Source organism: Nyctibius grandis, chromosome 9 (assembly GCF_013368605.1).
Source record: "Nyctibius grandis isolate bNycGra1 chromosome 9, bNycGra1.pri, whole genome shotgun sequence".
NCBI lineage: Eukaryota > Metazoa > Chordata > Aves > Nyctibiiformes > Nyctibiidae > Nyctibius > Nyctibius grandis.
This window is the reverse complement of record NC_090666.1, coordinates 27,648,614-27,667,438: the sequence shown is the minus strand read 5'-3', so window position 1 is coordinate 27,667,438 and position 18,825 is coordinate 27,648,614. Positions and strand designations below refer to the sequence as shown.

Below are 18,825 nucleotides of genomic sequence, written 5' to 3'. Positions count from 1 at the left end.
TATTTAGAGGAAATTTTAAACCCGCTCTTAATGCATAGTGTACTAAGCTGACTCCATTCATATGATGGCCAAATAGTCAGCACTTCTAGCTTCTGTCTTTGCTTATTTAAATGTTTTTCAAAGAAACAGTGCATCACTCGCCTGGTTTACTTTATTCTGCTTGCTCTCTGCTAGCAACTGTATGAAGAACTGGCTGTATAATAGGAACACTACAGCTCCTAGATAGACTGAGGCTTGATGACATCAAAGTTTTTTAAAGCCTTTTTTGGCACCTTTATCTCTGTGTATAAATAGCTCACAAGTCTGTTCCTCAGCATTGACTAGACCTAAAGTAGTGTTAAATGCTTTTGCAAGGTGAAAGTAGGCTCAGTTACCTGTAGATGGAGCATATCCAGGCTGTATGCTATATTCACACACTTGCATTCCCTAACAAGTTTTACTCCATAAGACGCATGCAATATCTGCAGATTCGGTATAGTATATTTAAAATGCACCCCTAACAAAAGATTTGTGCTGAACTTAAGGACAAAAAAGTCTTTCCGTAATTCAGCTTGCATCTAGCTACTGTCAGCAGCTCTATCTTAAATTTATTCATATGGATTTTTTAAGGTAATATTTTGATCAGCAGCAATTCTTAGATCTTTTTGTAGAGTCATTTAAATTGTCAGGTGGTGCTGCTTGCTTCACTGGTGTTTGCTGTGAGTAGCTGAATAAGTCTGCCATTCATGCCCTTGAGTTTCAACGGATTGATTTTTGGCATTGGCTTCTCAAGTGTACGTTTTTATCAGCAGGCTGCTTGTAACGCAGGAGACTGGAGTGCTTCACAACTGTCTGAAGTCCACTGGCGCAATACCCTCATGTAACTGCCAGGGAAGAGCAGGTGGACATTTGGAGTTCAACAGGGACAAACCAACGGATTTATCTGCATTTGCAAAAGGTCACGAGGCATTCTCAGTAACCTCAAGGAGATGCTTTTCCTTTCAGGCAGCATCTCATGTTTCAAGGAGCTCTGTTACTTCCCTGGTCAATTGGTGATATTGAGCCATGGAGATTTGCTACCTGTTACAGCATCATTGCTTGTGGCAATGTGGAAGGCTTTGAGGTCTTCTCTCCAGATTTTAGTTGGTTTAAACTCTTGTGCTATCTGACTGTGTGAGATGATATGGCTACAAGCATCATTCAAGCTTTCGAGAAGTTGCTGTGAATCTTTTCTGAAATGTTACTCTCTGTGAAACGTGGGTCAGAGTTAAGAAAATAAATGGAAGTTACTCTGGTGTCTAACTTCATTACATATTGCTTTTTTTTGTATAACCTAAAAGCTGACTCTAGCTTTAGTAGTAAATTGTATTGTGATTATTATTAATATTTGACATTAACATTCTTGAATGATTACCAGCAAGTCTTGTATTCTCTGGCAGACATGCCTCTACATCCATAACAGACGGCTTTAAAAAGTCGGGGAAGCATGAGGGGCAGTCAGAGCTTTTATTAAAGTCTGCGTTGGAGCAAACTTATATGTGCAAGGCCTATTCCTAAAGGAATGCAGAACACGTAAAAATGGGTGGTTGTTTTTTGGGTTTTTTTTGTCTGTGATACTGGCTTGCCTGCCAGTGTGCTGGATTTTACAGGTGAATGTAAAATCCTCCTTTTTTTTTTTTTTTTTTTTTACAATCCAAGGTGTAGTTTCAGTTAAATTCAGATTCCTACTTTTTCCCTTTCTTCAGGTGAGTAGTGTGTGCATATAATGAAATACCTGCTGAGGTCACTGGGATAAACCCAGAGGGAGAAACCTGGGAAGGGAAAGCAGTAACTACAGGGGGGAAGAGAAGAAGTCTCAGCACGTTGCTGTCTTATTTGTTTCTATTCTTTCACTTAAAAACAAGGCGGCCATGTGGTTGCGGGAGCCTGCCAGAAACAATAATGTGAACCTTTTCAAATATCTTAATATGTTTTTTCTGCTGTGTTGAAGTGATGCTAAATGCAGAAGCTGTTGCCTCTTGAAAGGCTGGTAGTTAAAGAAAAAACCGTGTGGGTTTTGTTGGAGTTCTTCAAAGGCATTGATGAAGCGCAGAGCGAGGATACAAAGCATGCATTATTGGCAAAATAAAGTTAGGTAGGATTTGTGTTTTTTTGGGGGTCTGGGCGGTCTGGAAACTTAACACAAATTCTTAATATCCCCACCCCCTGCCACCTTTGTTGGTTTGCTGCTTTGCACGGGTGGTTGCAATGCATTTGGTAAGAGTAGTAATTTAAGGCTGAGTTACCATGTCCTCAGTAGGGATACAAAGGAGTAGATCTTCTGCTGTGGTCTCTTGTCCTCTCTGTTATCCCAAGGTCAGATTAAAAGGTGCTAATAATTTTCATCCACATCCTCAATGACTGAATAGTTAGGTAATTAAACATTTATACTGAAAATTCAGGGATCCACCTTTGTGTGATGGAAGTACTGTCTCTTTAGGAACACAAAAAAATGTTTGCTTTGCTTGATTGTTGCTCCCTCTTGTGGGTTTCAGGCCAGTTTAAGCAAGCCTGAAGTTCATTCTCGGTCTTTTTTTAGATGGAATAATTAATCAGCAGTACTCCTCTGATATACTGGATGGGATATTGACCTTAAGACTTGCTTCACTGCATACCTCTACAAATTAGAACATTCTTTTATATCAAGAGGACTAAATCTGTAAAAGCATTTAATTCACTTCTTAAATTTAGTTTACTTTTTTTTTTTCCGAGAACTTATCCTGCTGTGCTATCAGTGTATAGTATGCTTTACTTTTTTGTAAAAGCAGAGAGAAGTCTGTATCGTAACTACCAGACTTGGCATGTGCCAGCTACACTGACAGTATTAAGATCTCTCGTATCTCCTCTCCTGCAGTCAGCGCTTGAGTTGCACTTCAGGCTATTGCTCTTCTCTGCAGAGAGCTGCTATGTTAAGCAAGCTGCTCCTGGAAATTAAATTCCAAAAAAGAGCTCTTTTTGCTTCCTGTGTGCTCTCACAGAATCACAGAATGTTAGGGATTGGAAGGGACCTCGAAAGATCATCTAGTCCAATCCCCCTGCCGGAGCAGGATTCCCTAGACCATATCACACAGGAACGTGTCCAGGCGGGTTTTGAATGTCTCCAGAGAAGGAGACTCCACAACCTCTCTGGGCAGCCTGTTCCAGTGTTCGGTCACCCTCACTGTAAAGAAGTTTTTCCTCATATTTATGTGGAACCTCCTGTGTTCCAGCTTGCACCCGTTGCCCCTTGTCCTGTCAAGGGATGTCACTGAGAAGAGCCTGGCTCCATCCTCATGACACTTGCCCTTTACATATTTATAAACATGAATGAGGTCACCCCTCAGTCTCCTCTTCTCTAAGCTAAAGAGACCCAGCTCCCTCAGCCTCTCCTCCTAAGGGAGATGTTCCACCCCCTTAATCATCTTTGTGGCTCTGCGCTGGACTCTCTCTAGCAGTTCCCTGTCCTTCTTGAACTGAGGGGCCCAGAACTGGACACAATATTCCAGATGCGGCCTCACCAGGGCAGAGTAGAGGGGGAGGAGAACCTCTCTCGACCTGCTGACCACACCCCTTCTAATACACCCCAGGATGCCATTGGCCTTCTTGGCCACAAGGGCACACTGCTGGCTCATGGTCATCCTGTTGTCCACTAGGACCCCCAGGTCCCTTTCCCCTATGCTGCTCTCCAACAGGTCTGCCCCCAACTTGTACTGGTACATGGGGTTGTTCTTGCCCAGATGCAGGACTCTACACTTGCACTTGTTATATTTCATTAGATTTCTCCCCGCCCAACTCTCCAGCCTGTCCAGGTCTCTCTGAATGGCTGCGCAGCCTTCCGGCATCTCAGCCACTCCTCCCAGTTTTGTGTCACCAGCGAACTTGCTGACAGTGCACTCTGTTCCCTCATCCAAGTCATTAATGAATATATTGAATAGAACTGGTCCCAGAACCGACCCTTGCGGAACTCCGCTAGACACAGACCTCCAACTGGACTCTGTCCCGCTGACCACCACTCTCTGGCTTCTTTCCTTCAGCCAGTTCACAATCCACCTCACTACCCGATCATCCAGACCACACTTCCCCAGTTTAGCTGCGAGGATGCTGTGGGAGACTGTGTCAAACGCTTTACTGAAATCGAGATAGACCACATCCACAGCTTTACCATCATCTATCCACCGGGTAACATCCTCATAAAAGGCTATCAAGTTGGTTGAGCAAGACTTCCCGTTGGTGAAGCCATGCTGAGTGCCCCTAATGATCCCCCTATCCTTGATGTGCCTAGAGACAGCACCAAGAACAAGTTGCTCCATCACCTTTCCAGGGATGGAGGTGAGGCTGACCGGTCTATAGTTACCCGGGTCCTCCTTCCTGCCCTTTTTGAAGACTGGAGTGACATTCGCTTTCCTCCAGTCCTCAGGCACCTCTCCCGTTGCCCACGACTTAGCAAAGATGATGGAGAGTGGCCTAGCAATGACTTCCGCCAGCTCCCTCAGCACCCGCGGGTGCATCCCATCAGGGCCCATGGATTTATGGACGTCCAGGTTGCTTAATTGGTCCCTGACCCAGCCCTCATCTACCAAGACAGATTCCTCCTCTATCCTGACTTCTTCTGAGGCCGCAGGGGTCCGGGGCTCCTCAGGACAGCCTCCAGCAGTATAGACAGAGGCAAAGAAGGCATTCAGTAACTCCGCCTTCTTTTTATCCTCTGTCTCCAGGACCCCCACCTCATTCATCAGTGGGCCCACATTGCCTCTAGTGTTGGCTTTACCTGCAATGTATTTGAAGAAGCCCTTTCTGTTGTCCTTGACCTCTCTTGCAAGGTTTAATTCCAAGGAGGCCTTAGCTTTCCTAGTTGCCTCCCTACATCCTCTGACAACAGACATATTCCTCCCAAGTGGCCAGCCCCTCCTTCCATGATCTGTACACCCTCTTCTTCCACTTGAGTTTGCCCAGCAGTTCCCTGTTTAACCATGCAGGTCTCCTGCTACCCTTCCTTGACTTCCTACCTGTTGGGATGCTCTGATCTTGAGCTCGGAAGAAGCAGTCCTTGAATACCCTTGAATACCCTCTCCTGTATACCCAATCAGTATAAATGCCGTATATGTGTGAAAGATTTTTTTTTTTTTTTTCTTGTGATTTCTCCATTGCTCTGCTGGCATAAAATCTCCTATGTAACTTGTCTGAAGATTGCAAAATACTACTTATAGTTGTTTTCCTCCACAGGGGCATATCCTCTCTATTCTCTGGACAAGAAACTGAAGCGTAGCAGAATTCTGAATTGCTCCTAATTGCTGGCAAAGACCTGTGCAACTTCAGTGACTAGTTCTTGGCCTAAATCTCTTCAAAAATTTCCCACTGAATGTTAAGAGACAAATTGTTCTGACCTGTTGCAAAATGGGGAGGTCCCACATTAGTGTGACACTGAAAGAACAGCAGTTCACATGATCTAATTACAGTCTTGCACCATTTCAAAATAATGATACAATTTGTCCTAGCACTGGAAGCTGCTCAGTTTCAGTCACTTTACTGATCTTGAACTGTTTGTATACAGGAACTGGAATATGGCTACTAAATCTTGGGTCCCCTAGGCTTTGGCACTTGTCTCCTGTGCTTTTATTAGCCTTTTTTTCGCTCCCCATTCCTAATTTTTAATTTTCACTAGTATCTTATTTCTCTTCCCTCTTGTGCTCTCTTGTTCTATATTTATCATCTATTTCAGCTATGTAATGTTTTCTGAATATCCCACTGTGTGCTTTGTTTGGTCTCTGGTATTTTCAGCACCTTTTTCCTTTGTCTGTTCTTTACTTCACACTGTCTGTTTGCATAATTTCTCAATTCCATGTAACTTGCATGGCCAAGAATTGGACATTTCATTAGTGTCTGACCAAGCGGCTCCAGCTGTTGGGTGTCTGATAACATTTGAAATCTGTTACTGCCTCTCTACCTTTTCAAGAGCTTATAATATGAAGGAGTATTCAGTAGATTACCTGAAATTTCTGATCTTTGTTTTACTTGGCCTTAAAAGAATACATCAGTCTGAAACTTGTCTGGATGCAAAGACTGCAGCTCTGTGGAGACCCAGTGGTGTTGGTGGACACATATTCACTTCCCTGCGAATGTGTGTGTTCTTACTGAGGTGCAAGTAAAGGTGGGGTTTTGGTTGCTTTTTTTTAGGGTGATTAAACCAAAAAGCAGGTGCACTTGATTTTAGAAACAAAACAGAACTAAATCTTGTATTTATGCCCTTTCTTAAAGCTTTATGTAACTTCTTGTCGCAGACTGAGTAATTACTAAAACAGTATCAGTAACCTTTATTTGAAAATATTTTTTTTCTTTTTTTTTAGTTCTTGACTGGTAGTTTGAGCATTGTTTTAAGCAGTTGCTGAGGTTTGTATCTATGTTTTAATGTGCTATAAGCACAGAGCTGTGTTCAAGATTTGCCAACTTTTATTCAGATGAAATTTGCAGTTCAGTGGAGACCAGAATGCGGTACCCACTGATTACATTGCTTGTAGCAGTCCCTGAATTTCAGTTTTTATTTATACTTCAAATATTTTTACCAGTCAGGAACAAAACCTCTGTTTATGTCCATGTTCAAAAAGATGTTGCCATTCGCCCAGCCCTGGAGCCCTCCCCAGCCTGTGTTTATGCTGTAAAGAAGCCTGATGAAATACTGCTGTTTATTGCGGGCTCCAAATTTGGTTATTGTGCTTACTTTCTCTGTGAGCATGGTCGAGACAAATGTGTTTTCTCTTCACTAATATGTACCAAAGGCTGAATTAATTTTGCATGCGTGCTTCCTTACCGAGAGCCCCTCAGCTGACCTCCCTGTGTGCTGGGTGCCTGCAGACCAGTCCTGCTGGGAAACACTGGTTGCAGCTTTGCTGAAAAGAAATGGCAGTCGAGCACCAAGAGCCTGAAATAAAATTCAACTCTTCTTCTGTTTGTGGTATTGCACTAGGGTATCAAACTAGCAAGAACTCGGGGTCATTAAGGTGGTAACTTTCATCTTTCACTTTATATTTGGTTTGAGCAAAAGTTATCCAGTTCTGGATGTTACCAATTCAGTTGCACTACCGAGATAACCCTAGTGCCTGTGTTATATAGAAAGCATGCTGTTTTTTCTCTCCAAAGACAGACATTCAGAATGCCAAACATACAAATTTTTTAATAAAGAAAGACTTAAAGCCTTTTGAGGGTGTACAAAGACAGACTTACTGTGGGATGGATTTTACAAGCTCTTATCTCCCTTCGGTACCCTCTGTTTGCATACTACCCCTCTTTCAGCCAGATTGTTTTAAGCTCTCTAAAGTCTGCAGTGAACTCTCTGCAACTTTAATTACAAAGGCTGTTCTATAATCAAACCGAAAGACAGTATTTAAAAAGTACTCTGGAATACAACCCTTCTAGTCGTGCATTTTGAGGTTTAGTTTTATCTAAATTTTAAACAAGGAAAACAGTCGCTGCAAAACACTGCTGATCTAATAGAGGGAGAGCTAAAAGCATCAGTGTGGTCACTGTAAAAGAGGAATTCCTCTCTTCATAAGAAGTTGGGTAAAGTAAGCGGAAGAAACCACTGAATGCAGCTTCCTGCAAATAGGTATTTCAGGAGACAACACTGTGAAGCTTTGTATGCTTTTCTTGTGAAATTCCAGTTCATGTTTGCTAATACTGTCAGTTAGCTGGTTTTGTTCAATTTTTCCCGTGTAGGTATCAGTGTAAACTCAACAACTCTGATTCATTTACCTGAATGTGTGATCCAGCTGTTTCCAAGGTCAACATGGACTCCCTCAAAACTATGTTACATGAGTAACAGTCTTGATCTAAAGTATATGAGTGCAGTCTTATATAGGGTGTATAAAATGTGCGGTTTTGTTCCTTGAGATGACAGCTGTAGAGTTGGTATCCAAATTCTTCTCTGGTGGGAGAAACCACTTACTGGCTAGAGCTATTTTGAGAGGAAACGCCAATTGAAGAAGTGACGTAAATGTGGTTAGTTGATACTGTGTTGGTCCACTGCCAAATACACCACCTATAGAAAACTGGTCGGGGTTTAAAGCTGTAACACGCTTCTGCAGAGCTGCCAGCTGACATCCTATACTGGAATTGTTCTTTCCTCCCAGTTTTATTTTTTCAGAGCATGGAAATGGGACAAGTTATTTATTGCTAAATAGCAGTGGAAGTGGTATGCCCTATATATACAAACTGCGTCAGTTTAGGATCTATTTCCATTTGTAAGCAGTGATCTTCCTGTTCTCCAGACTCTGGAGCTGCAGTGCTTATGAAAATCTCTGTTTTTACAGGATTCTGCTGAACTGATGAGTTATCACGCTAATTTTCTTCTGAATCTTGTGTCTGAAGTTGCTTTGAAGTCTCCAGCATTTTCTCATGGAGTGGGTTTGTTTGAATTGAAGGACATGCTTAGAGCACTTCTCCTTTCCCTCCTACCACAAGCCCAGTGCATCTTAAAGTGGAATCCAGTTTGCAGCTAACCCATCTGCAGCAAAGCCGGTGGCTTAGTATGCAAGGGGACCCCAGCGTTGCAACAGAGACTCTACCAGTTACAAGAACTTGTTGACAAGCTCTTTATTGCTAGTGTGCAGGTGAAGGTACGTGCCCAGGTAGGAGAGGGAAAGAGACCGTATCACCTTCCCGAGTAACCTGTAACTTTTAAACCAATATCACTTTTAAACCCCAGGGTGGGCGGGGAGGGGGAGAAAAAACCATTAAGGGAATAAATGCCTCTAAAATGCTGCTAGGATCTATGGAAATGATTACAGGATATCTCACTTTTAAGAGGTGTTTTAAGATCAATTCCTTGTGGCAGGATTTACTTTGGTAATCCATGCAAGCTCATGATGGGAGTTCAGTTATTGTTTAGACTATATTTTAGCAGCAGCCCCTTGTGACAGCATGGCAATATAATTTATGAAGCAGGACACGACTCACTAATTGTCTCTTACACTGTAGAGCTGTACATGCCGTTCACTGCAGTGTTCTGCAAAATAAACATTCCCCTTCTTTATAGGGGAAAAAAAGTCCATGTCAACAAGAGTTTCCAGCCTCTGGTCACATGCTTAAATTATATCTCTGAGATGCGTTTCCTGGCAAACACATAAGTAAATGTTTCTCTGAAGTGGACAATGTTCATGTGTAAATTCCTCATTAGTCGTGGATCTCTTCCCCTCCTCCTCTTCCCAGTCTTTGGCTCAAAATGTTGAGCAAGAAGACCAAGAATGCTGACCCCTTAAACACAGATAACTCGCAACAGCACCATAGGCATGTCAAAGGGGAGCGTCTGCCTGTTCGTACTCCCTGCTCCTGGCGCTTGGGAATTAATGAAAAGAGAAAAAAAACAAAGCTCTGCTATTCTGAGAAACTTTAAAAACAAAATGGAATGCCCTTGCAAGCAAAACTTTCCATGAAAAAAACTTATCATTTACTCTCCTACCAAGCTTCAGTCTTGTAGGACTGCATGGTGTGAATGAGTCCTATTCAGAAAAATAGGCTTAGGTTGCAGTTAGGGTGGTCGTAACAGTTCTTTTGGTCAGTTTTCCTCTGTAGGTGTCCTTATTATCCCCTTTGTATGGGAAAATTGGACACTTCTCCAAGTGAACTGTTAATTCTTTTGCTAAGATGTTTGATAACGAGGTTCTTCAGTGTTTGCGAAGGATCTTAAGGTAAAGATGTGATCATTGTACATTTAAGGTGCCATACTAGTTTATTCTCTGTAGTGAACATAGTCAAGTATTTAGGCTGAAACCATAATTATGCTTAGCTGTAAGCCTGAATTTTTGGAGTAGGCTTTTACTGTGAATTGGATGTTGGTTGCCTTTTTTTGTGTGTGGAGTTGGAGAGCTTGATGAGGTAACTGTGATGCTCCCAGAGTTTTCAAACGCTGCTTCCATTTCCCCACCTAGTGCCCCTAATGGAGGGTAGGACCCATGTGCTGAACCTCTGCCCTTCTGTGTGGTATTCTTTGAAATTACTGTTGGTTTTCCAATTTACAAAATTTTGCAGTTGTGGTGGAAATGGTTAATGCAGCTTCCAAATCTTTAATGCTGATTAGGTTTGAGGTAGAGCCTGCAAGATGGCAAAGCCTCATAAAGTGGATACACCAGCAGAGAGCACTTTTTTTACAAGTGGAAGTCTCTTCCTGGATCACTTTTGCATATGTTTTTTTTTACACAGATCTCTGTATACTCAGGTTCTGTGAGATGCTCCTAACCAAAGCTCATTTTGTTTGGTCTGATATTTTAAAATTATTTTAAAACTCTGTGGTTGAACTATTGTTAAATCTGTCTCTTCCAAAACTGAAAGATCACGTAACTTTTCATACACCCATATTTCAAATTTCTGAAGCTTTCTGATAGTAGCAAGACATTAATATATTCAATTTTCAGATGCTTTTGAGTTTTGAAGTTGCATGGATTCCCTGAGCATGCCATGTACAGGCTACCCAAGAGTCTGCCAGCTTCCCCACTAGCATGATTCAGTTTGCCTGACCTCAGTGCAGCGAGAAGCACTTGCGCCTGGTTCAGCAGTTTCCTTCCTGCGTTGCGTTCTGGCCTCAATAGAAAATAATCTGTTGATACTGGCAGTACATTTTGGTGATGAAAACCGGACATTGTTTTCCTAAGCAGCACTTAGTTGTGTATACTTGAGTTCATTGCCTTGGTTACGGGTTACAAGGAGGTTTTGTTCACTTTGCCAACTGAGCTGCAAGGGTGCCAGGATGCCCACAGCAGACAGGGATGATGAAGTGAGATGCAGGCATAGTTTCTTCTTTGTGACTTCAGATGGGTGTTACTCCACAGATTTTTATAGACTTTCTTGAACACCAGAAGAACAAGATTACTAATTTTAAAAAACAGCTCGAGTCACCAAATTTGTCTTCTAACATGAAGTACTTTCCAGCCTTTTTCTCCACAAAATGAGAGTTGCTTTGTCTGTTCCCACTGTTTGGAAGACCAGTAGTAAATGTGATATGGAGGGACATTACTGAAATTTTAAGAGATGCTTGAAGAGAATAAAGGAAATGCACAGCAGAATTTCATTTTTTTGAAATAAAAGAAATAAGCTGAGTTACGTATGTAAGTGGCAGGTAGTGTTGCAAGGTGGCTGCTGATACTGCTTAAGAATTAATATTGGGGTGGGCCAAGCTGGAGCCAGTGTGCTTGATGTTGCAGGTTTTTTCAGTGTTTAAATCTGTCTGTAAAGATTTTGACTACTTTATTCCTGCTTGAATCCGTGCTTCTGTGCCTCTTAAACTACCTCTGGAACAACAAGCCCTGAAGACAAAAATAATCAATTGGGTGTGACCTGTGCTGGAGGCCAGGCTTCCCTGGAATTTGTCTGCATTATCAGTGATTGTAACATACCTTGAAGATGACTGTATGATCTTTCCCTCTTCTTTTGATGCAACTCCTTGGTAGTTATGAGTAAAGGGCTGCAGTTCCGTGAAACTGATTTTTAGGATTTAGGCCTGTATTTGTGGAGGAGTGCATTGTGTTGTGTGCAAGCATGCATTTTTTGTGTACGTGTGTGAGGTGTGTTCCCCACGGAGAGGTAAGGAGTCTGTGTCATCGGAAACTGAGCCGCTGTCCTAAGCGCAGTCATTTTTTTCTGCTTAGAAGTACTAAGATGAACTTACAGTTAACCTACCAGGTTTATGAAGACGTCAGCTAACTTGTTTTTCCTTCTCTTCTGTTACCTGTTTTTCTTATGCTCAGTTTAGCATTGTACTACATGTAATACGTATTTCCACTGTGGCCATTCTTCCTGCCTAGATGTCTCCCTGGATTCATGTCACTCTTGCAATGTCCAACTTGAGCCCTGTTTCAAATGGGAAATGCACAGACAGAAGGACCATGCAGTGAAGTCATGGTATTTAGCAGAACTTCAGATCCTTTGGCTATCTTTCTGAGTACAGAGAGGTATGACTAGATAGACACTGTGTTTTTTCAGGGGGTAAAAAAATAAATGATAGACTAATACCCACTTTCAGACAGTGTTCTCTAGGTGCTGTGAGTACCCCCCTGCTCTCCCAAGTTACATAGCGGTTCAAAGGGCAAGGAGTTGGAGCTAACTGCTATCAGCTTAACGATGCTAAATAGCTTTGGCAAGCAATCAAGTAGAATGCATCGCTGCCCTCCTAGATTGTGGGTCAGCTCCTGTAGTTACAGAACTACATGCGCTTGCTTTTTATTTAGCAGTGTCTGAAGGATCTGGTGGAGTGTGGAGCACCAGGAGGAAGGAGGGATGAGGAAGAGAGTGTGTATGTGAGTGTACAGAGAACTCCCATTCTTGGGAAATCTGTCAGGACCTGTTTGGAAATCCAAGCAGAATGGGACTTGCTTCATCTAAAATCAATTCAGACATGAAGTGTGTGTTTTGAATGCTGTCAGCTCTGTATTACTGAAAATAGAAGTCCGCTTGTATTAAAAAGACCTCCTGATCCTAGAGTTCCTACCCAGCAAGTCCATAGCACACTTGTGTGTTTTCATCTATTCTGAGGTATGAAGTGCCTCCTCAATTAAACCAAATAAAACCAAACATCTTAGGTTCTCTGTTGATTTAGAAAGTAATTAGAAAAAGAGGGGGGGTCCTCAGTAATTCACACCTTGTATAGAAAGTACTCGCATCTCTGGTGTATCTTCCACGTGACAGATAGTACAAAAACTGTACAGATTTGTCAGGGAATGCAAAGAGAGGTTAATTCTCATTAACTGAGAAAACGGGAACAAATTATCTGTTTTAAGCTATGAAAATATGCATACTTCTTCATGCTGGGTTGTTATGATGCTTCAGATTTACACAGTTAATCTCCTTTTCTTTCCTTCTCTGTTAAAACTTCTACATATAACACAAGACATGTTTTTCCTGAAGAATTGACTCCAGTGCCTGGCCCCCAGCTACCTCGGGGTGAACTGGCATAGTCCACAAGTGCCCTCTTCACAGCTGATGATGGTTTTTGGTTTTCTGCAATGCCTGATACTGTTTACTACCCCAAAATAAAATACTGGGCAGTCTCTGGGGAATTAGGGCATAACTTCTGTTGGACTCAGGGCCATTCACAAAAGACAGACTTGCTCAGCATTGCTGGGCAGAGTGGGGAGGTTGCCAGCCTGAAGGCAGGATCACCCAGCTCTCGGGGTGCATCTTCAGGAGCACAAAGCACTGCTGCAGGGCACACTGGGGTCTTCCTACAGTTACTGTAGATTTCTCTTGTTCTTTGCTCTTGCTGATGGAGGAGAAGGGAAATGTAGTGGACTAGGAACTTTATCAGCCTTAAATAACAGGCTTAGGGCTGTATGTTATAGCACCTGAATAGGAAAGCGTTTCCTGATCATGTTACATTGGCCTGGTTCCTGATTTCTCTATAAGCCATACCGGGGGATGAAGAGGGTACCTGTTAAACATCGATTTATGTTACAGGTGTTTTCTCTGTACTGAATGCTGACTGCCTATGAAGCATGCTGGGCAGACTATGGTGACTGGCTTCCTTTTCCCCTTTCATGTCACGTAGATTGCTACACAGCATACCTGTCATACCCTGCAGCTAGCAGGTTTACCAAGAAGAAGTTGAACATAAGGCTATAGTGTATCATTGCGTCTCCAATTATCAGTTTTCAGAGTAGCTTAAACCTGACCTTTTCTAATAAAAAACCCAATATCTTTGAGGCATGTGATTATGTTCCTGCTTCACAGGAACATATATTATTTCTATATCTATTACTTTCTTTATTTTCATACACACATTGAACTGGATTTAAGACAGTTAGGAATTTTTTTTCTTTTAAAGCAAAGTTGGGTCCTTTGCCCTGTAATGAAGGAAAATATGAATCAAGAGGAAAAAATAACTTCTAGGCTCAACAGGTGGTTTTGGAGTTTAATGAAAGGTGGTGACTTGGGAGACCCTATTGCGGCCTTTCAGTACATAAAGGGGGCTTATAGGAATGATGGAGAGAGACTTTTTACCAGAGCCTGTAGTGACAGGACAAGAGGCAATGGTTTTAAACTGAAAAGAGGGCAGATTTAGATTGGATACAGGGAGGAAATGTTTTACAATGAAAGCGGTGCGACACTGGAATAAGTTGTCCAGAGAAGGTGTGGATGCCCCATTGTTGGAGGTGTTCAAGGCCAGGCTGGATGGGGCTTTGAGCAATCTGATCCAGTGCAAGATGACTCTGCCCACAGCAAGGGGGTTGGACTTAGATGATCTTTGAAGGTCCCTTCCAACCCAAACCATTCTGGGATTCTATGACTTGGGTAAAACCACAGTTTGTTTTACAAATGCAAAGTTACCCCTCACTTAAGCAGCGTTTCTTCCAGGGCCAGGGTGCAAGTTAGACATCCCTAATGCCTTTTATTTAAAGGAAGCATGTCTGGCCTTTCCAGGGACAGTGGGACATGGCTGGGGTCCAGGGACTGTCAATGAATCCAGTTGAAGTGTTGCCCCCTGAATGTAAAACAGTGCCAGCGCTTCCAAATTAGCTAAAATATTGTCAGCAGCATGGCAGCGTGTGCTCTGCCAGCGTTAAAAAAACACGTTCTCCATACTGGGCTGGCAGCTCATGGAAAAAGTGAGCTCGGCTGCTGGGTGGAGGCTTCGCAGGGCTCCCCAACCTGCGCCGGCTGACCGGGAGGGAGAGGAGCGCGCAGGGTTTCGTTGCTAAGGAGCAACCTGTTTTGCTTGTCCCTGCAACCAGAGAAAATCCGGTGCCAGGAAGAGATGACTCTCCGTGTTTGCTATTGTTGCTGCTGCAAAATTGCAATGGATAAAATGAGCTGCTTAAGCTTCAGTAATTCTCCCTGCCCTTTTGTCTCTGTGATGGGGTAGGTGTGTGCGCTTGAGATGAAATCAGGGGGAATCAAGAGGTGGTTTGGATGAAATAAGGGGAAATCAGGAGATGGCACTAATTTCTGTGGAGCCAAGATTTCTGCTCTGACTGTGCCTTGAAGTATTCTTGGGGTATTGTCCCATGTAGTGCCATTTAAAAACACTTGTGTCCTCTAATCCTTATGATTTTTCCCTTAGTGTGTGTTAGGCTTATCACAAGAGACCTTTTGAGATGCAGAATGCCCTTTTTTCTTTTTTTTTTTTTTTTTTTTTTTTGTCCAGCCACTATTCCCGATTGCTTTTCCCTGGCCTTTTCTTTTGCTCCATTTTTTTATTGCTTAGAGTGTAATGCTATTTCTTAAAGAATAAAACCACCACCAGCATATCCAGCATTGATCACCCGTTTTAAGCTCAGCTCTACCCAACCCAACACACCCTACCGATATAATTGCAGCAAATTAACAACAGTTATGTGGTTTATATTTGCGATGCAAATGCTGGTTGGTGTGAATATATATTTATAAGTGTTAAATCTTCCGGCGTGCTTGGATATGCAGCCCGGAGGGCGGCCGTACGCTGAGCAGGGAGTTGTTGGGTTGTTGCTGGGGGTGTCTATAGGAAGGTTCTGAGGTTTGAAGCCGCGCTCAGAACTGATGCGGACTGCTTAGGGCGAGCTCGCTGCGCGGGTCCGGTGGGGACTGCGGCAGGTGTGCCGCTGCCTGAAGCAGAGCCCCGAGCCCGGCGCACCCCAAGCTGGGCACAGGCCCTGTGCCGCGGGCCGGCAGGAGCGGGGGGCCGGCGCCGGCAGCGCCCCGCCCGCGGAACCGCAGGGGGCCGGCCCGGCCCGGCAGCGGAGCGGAGCGGCGGGAAGAGCCATGGAGGCGGCAGGCGGCTGCCTCAGCGCGGCCGCCCGGCAGCAGGTAGGGGCAGGCGGCGGCGGGGACAGCACCCGCCCCACCCGCTTCGGGGGGCGTCGGGGCGCCAGCCCCGCGTCGTGCCCCCGGGTGTCCGTGGGGAAGGGGCAGCGCGGCGCGGCGGGTGCGCACTCGCTCGGCTGTCACGGCGCTGAGCTCGGCTCCGCGCCCGCGGACCGCCCCCCTCCGCCGGGCCCTGGCTGCCTGAGCTCGGAGGTGGGCATCCAGGGGCTTAGAGAGCGCTGGGCTCCGTGGTGGTGTGTGCGACTTGGGGCTCGGTCTCCTTTTGGCCGGGTGTGTAATTCCCAGCAGCTCCGGACAGGTGGGTGCTGGGGAGGTCGTTACTGCTGCCACCGAACGACAGCCGCGTAAGGTAGCTGGTTCTTCAAAACGCGTGGAGCTCTCTAAGGCTTTCTTTTAAAAATCGGTACTAAAACGTAAGCTACTTACTGCTCAGTTTGGTGCAGGAGCAGATGTGCCAACTGAACCTGTTAAATGTTTTCTAACTAAGGTTTCAAAACAGCCCCGTGTGCCCATAAACGTTAATGGGCGGATTAGTCATCCGTTGACACACACTGTCACTCTCTGGTTCACCGTTGTCACCCCTTCACCATTGTCACTGTATGAACCGGAGAGGAGCTGTTAGACAAGCCCACAATGGGCCTGTCTATCTAACCAGTGACACTGGTACACAGGTACTAAGAGGGAATCCGTATGTTTATGTGTAGGCTGAGGTTCGTGAACGTGCTGCCTTTTAATACCGATTTGCATTTAAGAGAAAGGTGAGGAGTGACACAGGATGTGGACTGACCGAGGCCTGTGTGATTCATAGGCTCATTGTCATATAAGTGGTGCAAAGTATGTTTATATTTATAACTCAGACGCAAAAAATGTCAGGTGAATATGCTGATTTGACCTCTGAACATAGAAGTCATTTATATGCTAAGGAGCGCATGATAACTCATGGTGAGCTCCTGGAAGTCACTGGTTTAGGTCACTTGTTACTCAAGTGGAGATGGGAAAAATACTGCTGTGGGTTAGCACCAATTTTACCTGATATGTTGGTCAGCTGGGTTACAGGAATATTGCAAATCAGGTGCTGCTTGTCTAAATAGACTTTAAATTCTGTAGAAGTACAACAAACCTGATCAGATCTGTTTTGTCTACTGAAGTATGGCCTACGTAAATAGAGCAAGCAGTTGTATAACATTTGAAGAAAAGCCTTTATATACAGAATATTGGAACGGGATGGCATCAGTCATGAAAAATTGTGCTTGCCTCCAAAGCGACTTGCTGGCTGTATCTTAAGCATGTTGGCAAGAAGTTTAAATTCGCCTGAGAATAGTTATTGCAGAAATAGGTAAGAGTAGTTGGAAGAGTGAGCAGGGGCAATTTAGTCGGGCAGACTTGTGTTTTAAAGTTTCTCTGACAGTGGGATCAGAGAGCTTTCTGAGTATGGTTTGGTGCTGGCAAACTAACACTGCAGTCCTCCACAAAAAATATACTGACTTTGATTACTGGTCTTAGAAGCAGATAATTTTGAGTCCATTGGAATTAAGGGGTGCTTTGTATAGATCGAAAACTCTTACGTATGTAGCTATGTGGCAAGTCAACATAGTCATTTTTCACTGCTCAAAAAAGCAGCATAATTTCCTGTCTTTGTTAGCTGTTTCTTGGGGCTTCCAGTCAAACAATGAGTGCTTGGATATTTCATAAGGGAAAAGCTCTTGAGGATGCACACCTTCAGGATGTGTGTCATTAGCCTCTACCTAACCAAGTCACCTAAATAATTCTCTCATCAAAATGATAATGGATGTGCAGCTTCCCCGACCTGCGCTTGGGGCCAGGAAGCCGTTGCTTCCGTAACCATTGTGCATTATAATTCTGGCCCTGGCAGCGCTGGGTACGGGTGCAACCACACCTCGCCTCATCTTGATGAGTGGTATTGAAAAACGGTGTGTGGGGGTGTAACTCCTCACCCGTTGCACATCTCATACTCCCACTTCTCCCCAGTGCCTCATGCTGCAGACAGCAGAGGATGCTTCTTACCCTTTCCAGCTGATATCAAATACCTGGTTTGGCTTTTTTTCAGATGCAGTTGTACTTCAGTAATGAGCTGGGTTACAACCTGCTTAGTTTTTCCCTGTTCAGAGCAAAATGTACTGAACGCCTTAAGGCAGGATAAAGATCTGCTGCAGCATAGGGCTGGATTTTTATTTTAAAACAAAAGTGACCCTTAAGCAGCAGTGTCGAGTGCTGAGCAAGTGGACCAACAAAAGCAACGAGCTTTTTGCGGTGCAGCAGTGTACTTGTTTTGGGGCTTAGGGGCTATAAATCATTCTGGGCAACTGCAATAAAATGACAAAAATGCAGGATGTGTAGTTGGAGTATTTGAGCAAGTTACATAAATTAAGGCGATTATTTTTCAGCTGGTGTGGATTTCCATGTTCATCTAAACAGTGTGGTTGCAGTCTCCTCTTGTTTTGCCCACGGGCCTTTACAGAAGCCCCTTAGGAGGTTTTTTTCTATGACATGCACAGTACAGCTGGAGCTGCCAGCTCTCCTTGTCGGATGAGCAATGCTTTATAAAAGGGAAGTTACAAAAGCTTTGTAATGAGTGCAATTAAGCTTCATATTTTTATTCTTCTGTTTTTGCCAGCTATCTGTCACTTTCGATTGAGGCCTGTATTGCTCACTGAATCACTACTGAATTTTAGGTGATTTTAAGATTAGTTCCTTCAATCTTAGTGATTTTTTTTTTTTTCATCTGGAATCCATTGAATAGTTATTTATTCTGGCAACCTTGAGACTGTCGTTTCAGCTTTTGTAGTCTGAATTTCAGAAGTCTGTATGAATTTATTGGTGATTTCATGATGTTCAGCTGTGTCTCTTGCAGGCCATGGTGTCTGGCTGCTACTGACTGCCCTTGGAGGTGACTTGGGTCTGCTCTGACAAGTGCTTGGGCTGGATGAAGGCCAAAATAATCAAGGCAAAACCTGTTTTGGTTTAGTCAGCAGAGAGAGAGAAATGTGAAGTTAAAGTTGCTGTTTGCAGGGCATGCAAGAAATCAAG

The 18,825-nt window shown here is 43.8% G+C and overlaps 1 protein-coding gene across 8 annotated transcripts in view; it reads left to right on the top strand.

Annotated features, from left to right (window-relative positions):
• The window catches only part of LRRFIP1 (LRR binding FLII interacting protein 1), a 118,208-nt gene that overhangs the window by 25,783 nt on the left and 73,600 nt on the right, over nt 1-18,825 (top strand). The window contains exon 1 of one of the 8 annotated variants that reach the window (XM_068408188.1): nt 15,682-15,759. The exons of the other annotated variants lie outside the window; for them this stretch is intronic. Coding sequence (XP_068264289.1) covers nt 15,715-15,759 — 45 coding nt within the window. The 5' untranslated portion in view covers nt 15,682-15,714. Of the gene's footprint in view, nt 1-15,681; nt 15,760-18,825 lie in introns of those variants that run through there. 8 annotated transcript variants of the gene reach the window in all.